Genomic DNA, 10,349 nt, shown 5'->3' on the forward strand with positions numbered 1-10,349 from the left:
AACCGATGACGAGTATTCTTCCTTTGAGTCTATCCTTGATATGTTCATCTTAACCGGTGACAAATATTCTCTTTGTGGTTTTCTACTCAATACAAAGGTAGTTGTAATCCCTATTTCATTTCCCCAGGTAGTATATCCTTGATATGTTCATCCTAACGGATGACAGATATTCTTCCTTTGAGTCTATCCTTGATATGTTCATCTTAACCGGTGACGGATATTCTCTTTGTGGTTTTCTACCTAGTAAAAAGGTAGTTGTAATCCCTATTTCATTTCCCCAGGTAGTATATCCTTGATATGTTCACCCTAACCGATGACGGATATTCTTACTTTGAGTCTATCCTTGATATGTTCATCTTAACCGGTGACGGATATTCTCTTTGTGGTTTTCTACCCAGTAAAAAGGTAGTTGTAATCCCTATTTCATTTCCCAGAGAGTTAATCCTTTATATGTTCATCCTAACCAATGATGGATTTTCTCCTCTTTGCGGTCTTCTATCCAGTAACCGGCAGTTGTAAATCCTGCTTTCCACTACTAAGTTTATCCTTGATATGTTCATCTTAACCGATGACGGATATTCTTCCTTCGAGTCTATCCTTGATATGTTCACTTTAATCAGTGGCGGATTTTCTCTTTCTTTGGTCTCTTGCCCAGTAACCGGTAGTTGTAAATCCTTTTTGATATTTTCCCCCAGCAGGTTGTTCTTACCGAGTAACCGGTAATGAATACACCTCCTATTCCTCAGTGAGTCATCCTTAATATGTTTACCCTAACCGGTAACAGATGTGTCTCTGTCAGATTATGTTATCCTCCTACCTAGTAACCAGTAATGGATGATATACTTCTGGTACTCCTGTGTTGAAGTTCATTCTTCCCCAATTGAGTTTGCGCGCGTATTTCCTCAGTGAAGTCTCCATCTCCCTGTTTGATTCGAGTATTTCAGTTGTATTCTGATCTACCCGTTCCCTCTGCAGATTTTCTTCTTTGTCCCCGACCAAGTCCTTCCATTGATTTATTTTTGTGGAATCCCCTTTATGTATCCAGCAGTTTTCAAGTCGTAGCATGGCCTACGCATAACTTTCTTCCCCAAAGTCTCTGTCTCCCCAATGAGTTTTCCTTATGGAATGTAGTATGCCCTTGTGGACTTTCAATCTCTCCGGATTCTTTTCCTTCATGGCAATATTTTCTCCACAAAGATTATTTTTCACATTCATATCATTTGCATCATAAGGTCTCTTAGGGACCAAAATTCGCTTCTATATGTTGTTATTTAAGTCCATTCTACTAAGTCGATACGAAGATTTTAACCTTCATCTCCTCATCTAGAATGTCCTTAAATAGGGGCAGCTGTAAGACCCCAATTTTGACCCTAAGATCCCTCATGCTATCTCATCATATGCATTAGCATTGGGATCACACCTTGGCATTCTCCTACCCCCCCCCCCCCCCCATTTCATTGGGTTTGCATTGGGAGATATCACCAAACACTTTTCATTGTATCATACTTTGTTTTTCATTATTTAGTAACCAAAATACCAAAAATATGTCAATATATAGTTTGTTGCTTTTGTAGGTAGTGTGTGTGCTCACCCATGCTCTATCAAGCTTATATATAGGGTTTGAGACCCTCAATGCAAGGAGTTCAATCAAGAAATGGTTCACATTGGATCTAATAATCAAATATGGATCCCCATGATCTTCACATGTCATTTTGATCAAGAAATCATCAAGAATTTGGAGTTTGTTTGCCTTGGAAACCCTAATTCATCTGGGTATCTTGTGTAACTTCTTCAACAAGTTTCTTTAACAATTGATCAAATATTTCAAGATATACTTCATATTACATCATCCTAAACATATATGATCCTCCATGAGTCCCAAAATGTCAAGAGAATGTCAAGTTAGCAAGTTGGTTCATGGTAGTTGACCAAGGAAAGTCAACTGGTCAAAATTGGGGTTCCCTAGACCCTATCTCCTACAATTTTTGTCATATGAAAATTATTTAAAGATAAAATTTACTCAAAATGACTCTCCAAACAACTTTCATGTTTAGATCAAGAGCTATTTTTTCTTGGAAAGTCATTTTTTATGGTGAAAGATTATAGGTCATTTTGTCTGAACCCTAGTTTGGAGGTCAACTTACCAAGACCATAACTTGCTCAATTTTTATGATATGAAATCCATTAAAATTCCATGATCAAATTCAAGATGTCTAATTAAACTTTGATGTCTGGAGGAAGTTCAAATTCAACTTTAAAATGCATGTGCCAAGAGGAAACATTATAGGTTACTTTGGACTAATGCCATTGAACAAGTGATTTTCCTCAACTTCTAAAATGCATAACTCCTTCATGCCAAATCCAAATGAGGTCAAATTTGTGACCTAATTGAATAGGTTTTAAAGAGATACAACTTTCATGGATAGACTTTTCTCATTTGAAGTCCATAGAAAAAGTTATTCAAGGTGGAAAAAGTGAACATTTGACTTGGGACTTAGAAATTTTTCAAATATGTTTGATTTCCCAAACTTCCATCTCAAAATTCATCATGATCCAAGATTCAAATGGAAAGGTGTTCAACATGAAAGTTGTTCCCCTTGATCTCAACTTTCGAAAAATTCCAAGATCATCTCATTTGGATCAAAATTGAGGGACTCGCGCATGGCTCCATTATGGGAAGTATTTTGGCAAGATTTGAATTCAAATGATCATTCTTCTTTGCATGCTTCCACATGATGATTTCAGTACACTTTGCACACGAATCGGAGTTGGATTACATCAGTCCTTAGGCCCAAATCATTCCCAATGCACCCATGCAAGGAGGTTTCTAAATTTGGCCAAATTTCAAGTGGTGCAAAAATAAAATTCATTGCCTATTTAAATAATCTCAAGGCTTCATAATCATGATCGACACCCTTCCCAAGCTTTGCTAGACTGATCCAAACACTCACTACCATAGAATTTCTGAAGGTTTCTCTTGAAATCGAGCTTGAACTTCATCCTCTATTTGGAAGTTCAAACTCTAGAAATTCACTTCCCTTTTCATCTCAATTGGTTTCTGCAAGCAAGAGGAAGAGAAAGCAAGAAAATCCAGATCAAGATCAAGTGAAATTGGACCAACTCGAAGGTGATTTTTTAGAAACTTCATCTCTTCGATTCTCTCTCAATTCTTCACCATTCTTTGTGATTTTTGGTTGTATGAAGTCCTATAAGTGTAGGCAAGAAGATTGAGTTGCTTGAGGTTAAATTGAAGCAACTTGGTTCATGATCCTCAAAATTCAAATCCCTGTATCTTTTTATATACTTGGAATTGGAGAAAATTGAGGCCAGATTCGTGCTCCTAAGCATTTTTCGTTCAAATTAGTGTATTCACTTTTCATTTTTCATGAAGTTGAGCTTGAACCAGACCGGTGGTGATCACCGGAGAAGATGATCGGAGCTAGGGCTCTGGTGGTGTGCTGGAATTGCCCAGACCATCTATTCTTGGTTCCACGTTTTAATAAGGACCCTTGCTTTTGATTACCACACGTGTGGCGCTTTGACTCAAGTCCACCATGGGTAGTACGAGCGTGGCCATCAGATCTGCCACCTCAATTAATGAGGGATATCTGATGGCCCTTGATTTTTCATATTTTCTGATTTTTCATTTAATCCATTTATTTTAATTAATTCATATTAATTTCATTTTTAATCCAAAAAATATGGGACTTTCACCAAAAATCTTTAAATATTTTCGTCTTTAATTTTCTGAATTAAAATTATTTTTTGGATTAATTTTGATATTTTTCATGAATTAAATTTTTGTGTGTATATTTTTAATTGTTTGAAAATACTTCTGACTTTTCAAAAATTATGAATTTTTTTGACTAAGGTCCCTTGACCTTGTTTAACCTAGGATAAATATCTTGGCCGTTTATTTGGTATTTTGAAGAGGTTTTAGGTTTTGACCAAACTAAATTTAATTTAAATGCATTTTAAATTTGATTTTTAATTGATTAATTGTATAGAAATTATGTTGAGCCATTTTTATTGACTTGTGATGTTTGACTATGTGTTTGGGTCTTGGTCAAGGTTGATTTGACTTTTGTTGAGTTAAAATCATTGGATTTAGGGGATTGATGAAATGTACATTTCATCTCCCAAAATAAATGAATAATTTTAATTTGATAAAATTCCTCCCATGACCAATTTGTGTTTCTTTCATCTCCCCTCACTCTTCATCTTCAACCCCATTCTCTCCCATCATTTTTATTGACCAATGAATTCTCAATATCCTAAGACTAATTGGTTCATAAATAACCTTACGTTAGATGAACCAATACAAGTATGGATGAGATAGGTCCATCCTTTTGATCTTTTCTTTTAGTGTGTGGTATGTTTTAGGAGTTTAGTTCATCATACCAAATCTCTAACATGCATTAGCACCTAAATTTTTATTTCCCGACCTCAGATAGTTGTGACTTTTATATAAGTCCAATTACGATTGCTTAACATAAAGCTAAATTTTACCCTAAAGGCATATCATTCTAGTAAGTGAGATTGTAAGTCTCCCCCCTTTCATGGTATTGTATGGAAAATTTGCCTTTTTTCCTTCCTTTGGAAGGTGTCTTGGATCAAGGATCCATGCTTGTGAATAGAGGGTTGAGTGTTCTCCAAAGAATGACTTAATAAATTAAAAAGCGAAACTCCACTAACATCTAATTAACTTTGACTAACACTAACTATTATTAACCTTTCTTTACTTTCAAGTCATTTAATTTATATAAATTAAATTCAAGTAATCTACCATTTCATTTGTCATTTTACATATCATTTAACTTATTTATATTTATGCCATTTTCACTTTGCTCATTTGAGCCATATATTGTGATTGTATATATTTTTTTGTATATTTTGTTTGTGTTTGTGGTCTTAGGATCTTAAAATACTTAATAAACAACAAAAACCCTAAAAATGTTTGTGTGGACTGTTCGATTTGATATGAACTTTTGGACTTAGAATTAGGCAACATTCCATGAGCAAAAGGACTTGGCCAATGCCAACATTTCTAAGACCAAGTTATTGTGATCTGAGCTTTCATCGGATGCAAGTTTTAGGACCCCCTTGAATTCATCTGCTACATGGTCTTGATGCAATTGTTGTTTTGATCTTGTGTCTAATATCTTCTTCTGAGTTGATCAAAGAGTATTTCATTTGATACATGAGAAGACAAAGAAGACTTCTAGCTATGGAAGTTGCGTGCTTGGATGTGGTTATCTTTATTTGATGCCTTGATCTTCATGATGCTTGATATTGCTAATTGCTTGCTGATTATTGCTTGATTCAAAGTCCAAAGGGGAAATGGGTTTTCTATATGACATTCTTGTCTATTGGGTTGTATCCCATTGGTCAGATCTTTTCAACTCTTAACTTTTAATTTTATGCTTAGGATTAGTGATCAGTCGCCAATTCTCCTTGTTTTCTGACACTCATTCGGCATCTTTGTAAGGAATCTGTAACACATTAGTCACTTATTTTATTGTTTTGTTACGTTATCTATATGTTTAATATTGTTGTCTCTATTTATGGAGCACATATTATATGCATCATCATACTCCATTTTATGTCCTTTTGTGGTAGTTCTTTTGATTTCAGGTATAAACAAGTGCATCAGAGGGATAGACGGGAAAAACAGGCATTCCGGACCCGATAGAAGAAGAAAAATGGACCTACAGTAGCCCTGACACGGCCACCCGTGTTGGCCAACACGGGCCGTGTCAGGAGAGAAGGTGGGGAAATGGAAAACAGGGAGCTGACACGGCCGCCCATGTCAGCTGACACGGCCGCCCATGTCAGCTGACACAGACCGTGTCAGCCTCCCTAAAGGGGCGTGTCACAGCATAATTGTGCCCAGAGGCCAACACTGTGAGGCGTGTTGCCTGACACGGCCAGTGTTGGCTTGGGCACTTGAATTTCCAATTTTTTGCTGTTTTTGGCACGGCTTATCCCGGAGGGCATTTTGGACTTTTACGCAAGGAAATTTGTCATCAGGAACTATTTACAGTGGATTTAAATTAGAGAAAGAGAACTTTTTACACAATAGAGAATTGGAAACGATCAAGATTGAGGAAGTGACAAGAAGCGAAGAACGGGGGATCCTTCAAGAGCGGACACGATTGAAGATCAACTGAACTCCGACCTTTTTGTAATGTCTCAATTTTACTTTGTATCTTATTTGAATAATATATCTTACTTGATTTCAATTTCACTGTATGATTTGCGCAATGCTTTCTTTTTGGCAAAAATTAAGATTGATGTATGGTTAATGATTAGCAGGACTGCAATGGTTAAGGTTTTCATACAGTGAAACCATAGTAGAGATCACCTAGGACTAGGGATACCCTATGGTTACCGGATTAATCTTGTTAATTTAAAATGCTTGGTTTCATCATAATCACCTAAGGACTTAGAGATTAGATTGAATACCAAAGGTTTCCCTGTGAGGACATAGGGGGAAATAATCTTAAGATCCGGTAATTGAAAGAATATTCAGTATTTAGGAGATATACACTCAAGGAGTCATTACAGGAGATATTTACACACCTACCTTGGCATATCATATTAACTTGTGAAAATATTTATTTGTTATATTTTTCCTTATAGTGAATTCTTCAAAACCACAACTATAACTTTTGTTCAATTGAGTGACTATTTACGTTTATATTGCTGCGCAATCCTCGAGATCGATCTTTGGGAAACTTCCCTCTTATTACTATATCGGTGAAAATAGTACACTTGCTATTTTTTCGATCAAGTTTTTGGCGCCGTTGCCGAGGGATTGCCAAATATAAATTTAAAAATTATCTCAATTGAAAGTTTGTTGCTCTGCAACTAAAATTTATTTACCGTACTTTGAATATTTTAGTTCGATTATATCAACTAATCTGTGCCTGATATTTGTATGCGACGTAAGGCCTCAGCTGATTTTCCTTTTGACGCAGAAATCGAGAGAACCTTGAGGGCAAGACTCTGACAAGCTCGATTAGCCAGATTGGAATCAGACGAAGAGCAACTTCCCATCCATTCAAGCTCAGATTCAGGTTTCGATAGAGAGATCGAAACTATGGTTGATGTTCCACTGCCAGCCGAAAGACTGTTGGGAGACTATAGAGGGGTTAATGCTTAAACCGGCAGATTAACTATTGTCAACCAACCAGTGAACGTGGCTAATTTCCAGCTGCACCCGAGCACCATTAATCAGCTTGAAAGGAAGCATTTTATGGGAAAAGTGAATGAAGATGCAAACAAGCATTTGCAGAGGTTTCTGACCATGAGCAACACTGAAGAAGCCAAGAAGTTAAGAATGTTCCCGTTTACCTTAGCGGAAGAAGCTGAAGAATGGTTTTATTCTTTACCTGCCGGTAGCATCACAACTTGGGAAGAAATGGAAAAAGCCTTCTTGAATGAGTATTTTCCAGCATCGGTGTTTCTGCGGAAGAGGTATGAAATTCTGAATTTTAAGCAGAAGGACGGGGAAACTTTGGGAGACGCCTACAAGAGATTCAAGAGAGTCCTGGTAGCGTGCCCAACTCATAATATGGATGCAACTAAACAAATGTAGATGTTTGTGAATGGTCTTAAAATAAAGACCAAACAGCTGATTGATACTGCAGCCAGTGGTTCCACAAATTTTTCAACAGCCATCGGTATTAAGAAGATCATTGAAGTTATTGCTGCCAATGAGCACATGGAGTTGTACGATAGGTGTCAAAGCAAACCAGAAAGGGTGATAGATTTAAAGCTGGAAACTATGAAAACCTGTATTGAAGATACTATAGCTGCTGAAGTTGAGAAAAAGCTGAAGGCGATGAATATAGGTACCCATCAGGTAGCACAGGTCCAACCAACCCCTACTGTCTGTTGTGAAATCTGTAACGGTCCACAGCAAACTCTATTGTATTGCAACTCCTCAACAAGTGGAGGAGATCAAATTTTTGAAGTAGAATAATCCTTATTCTAACACGTACAATCCGGGTTGGAAGAATCATCCCAACTTCTCCTGGAAAGACCAAAAAGTGACCTCCCCTCAACATGGCCAGTACCAAACTCAATATCAGCAACATAAGCAGCAACAAATACCTAAGAAAGCTGAGTGGGAGATTGCCATTGAAAGAATGGCAGGTCATCATGTTCAATTTCAAGAAGAAACCCGGAACTATCAGAAAAACACCACAACTTCCATAAAAAATCTTGAAGTCCAGATGGGTCACATCGCTCAGCAAATAGCATTAAGTTCTCAAGCACAAGGTGTTCTACCTAGTGCAACTGTGCCCAATCCTAGAGAGCATCATAACGTGAGTGCTGTTACAACACAAAGTGGTAAATCTGAGGAAGTTGTTGAGGAAGTGGATGAAGAGGAAGACCAATTGATCGAAGTGGACCTTGAGATCAAAGAAAAAGAAGTTGTTAGAGAAGAAGTGGTAGCACCGAAACCGGTTGGGAAAGAAACAGTCATTGAGCCCAAGCCGGTTGTTAAGCTCCCATTCCCCACGAGAAACAAGAAAAAAGGACAACATGAGAAAAATTTCGAAAAATTCGTAGAGTTGTTCAAGAAGCTGGAGATTAACATTCCTTTGTTGGAGGCACTTCAACAAATGCCTACTTATGCCAAGTTCATGAAGGACATCATTTCGAAGAAGCGTACCACTAACACTAACCCGATCATTCTAACCGAAACTTGTAGTGTTATTTTGCAGGGTATGAAGATTTTGATAAAGAAGGAAGATCGAGGAGTTGTCACCATCCCGTGTACTATTGGAGATAGGTCATTCAACAAAGCTCTTATTGATCTGGGAGCTAGTGTGAGTCTCATGCCATTATCCATTTACAAGAAGCTTGGTATAGGGGTGGTGCAAGATACCAGGATGACACTCCAATTCGCAGATCATTCGAGCAAGAAACCGTATGGTATTGTTAAAGATGTCCTGGTGAAAATTGATAAGTTTGTATTTCCGGTCGATTTTGTAATTCTAGAGATGCCAGAAGATGAAGTGATCCCTCTCATTCTGGGTAGACCCTTTTTGGAGACGGGAAAATGTGTAATCAACATAGAAGAAGGAACCATGATGTTGAAGGTTTATGATGAGGAAGTGAAAATCAATGTTTGAAACACTATGAAAGACAAAGATGATATTTGCAACAGTCACACTATAGAGGTTCTGAATCAGGTGACGACATATGATGGCCCTTTGAATACACCACCATCACCTTTGAAAAGAGTGTTGAGCTTGTCCAAGTCCGATAGTGATAAAGAAAAGGACAATGAGGACCCCCAAGTGCTAGCCTTGCTTGATACGCAAACCCCGTGGAAAGGATCTCAACCACATCGGTGGGGGGATATACACTCACCTCACTCTAATAAGGAGGGTGAAGAACCAAAGAAAGGAAAGGAATTGAAACAACTTTCGGAAAACCTCAAAGATGTGTTTTTAGATTCTAAAGGAAAATGTCATGCTACTGCAAAGGCGGTGAAGTTGTTGGACACATGTCTTATATATCATGCTCCTGACAATACCAGACCACAGAGAAAAGAGTTTGTCGAGGGACAGCTGGTGCTCTTGTTCAACTCCAGATTTAATTTTTTTTCAGGAAAGTTGAAATCGAGGTGGTCGAGTCCGTTTTTGGTTCACAAAGTGTTCCCCCATGGAGCAATCGAACTGAAAAATCCAAATAATGGGGACACTTTCAAAGTAAATGGACAACGGTTGAAGCACTACTATCAGGGACAGGAAAGTGGTCTGATTGAGAATGTTCGCCTCCAAGGATGAGGGTGACGACCGTCGAGCCATGCGACGTTAAACGCAGCGCTTCGTGGGAGGCAACCCACATGGTTTATCTAACTATTTTCTTGTTTGGTTTGTCTACAGGTTCACTCACAGGTTCGCGGTTGCATCGCACGTTCAGAAGAGAAAGGTTGATTTAGATGGTCGAACACCGGAAGAACAGGGAAAAAAGCTGAAAACGAAAAAAAGTCGGAAAATTTTGAAAAAACAGGGCCCTGACACGGGTGCCCGTGTCAGCTGACACGGCCTGTGTCAGGAAAGGAGAAAAATTAAATTTTTACAGTAGGCTGACACGGCCGCCCGTGTCAGCCCTACTGAACCAAGCCTCAAATTACAATGGTCTGACACGACCGCCCATGTCAGCTGACACGGTCCGTGTCAGGCCCAATGACCATTTTTTTCAAATTTTTTATTTTTGTGTTTTGTAGGCCCCAACCGAACTTCTCACCAATTAAACACTTTTTACCCACTATCCACCAATAAATTCTGATTTTTCTTAATCTCCTTCCTTCATTACTTCACTATCTT

The 10,349-nt window shown here is 38.1% G+C and overlaps 1 protein-coding gene across 1 annotated transcript; it reads left to right on the top strand.

Moving 5' to 3' along the window:
* Positions 1-7,600: 7,600 nt before the first annotated feature.
* Positions 7,601-9,146, top strand: LOC127104379 (uncharacterized). Its single transcript, XM_051041565.1, has 2 exons — positions 7,601-7,867; positions 8,241-9,146. Exons 1-2 carry the CDS (start codon positions 7,601-7,603, stop codon positions 9,144-9,146), a joined length of 1,173 nt encoding a protein of 390 aa, XP_050897522.1.
* The last annotated feature ends 1,203 nt before the right edge of the window (positions 9,147-10,349 follow it).

The sequence above is a fragment of the Lathyrus oleraceus genome, chromosome 7 (genome assembly GCF_024323335.1).
Source record: "Lathyrus oleraceus cultivar Zhongwan6 chromosome 7, CAAS_Psat_ZW6_1.0, whole genome shotgun sequence".
Classification (NCBI taxonomy): domain Eukaryota; kingdom Viridiplantae; phylum Streptophyta; class Magnoliopsida; order Fabales; family Fabaceae; genus Lathyrus; species Lathyrus oleraceus.

Bases quoted from the DNA above. Each gene is read 5' to 3' on its own strand.
- LOC127104379 (XM_051041565.1), top strand. From the start codon at position 7,601: ATGTTTGTGAATGGTCTTAAAATAAAGACCAAACAGCTGATTGATACT. The intron at 7,868-8,240 runs GTAGCACAGGTC...CTTGAAGTCCAG, and splicing joins TGAATATAGGTACCCATCAG to ATGGGTCACATCGCTCAGCA.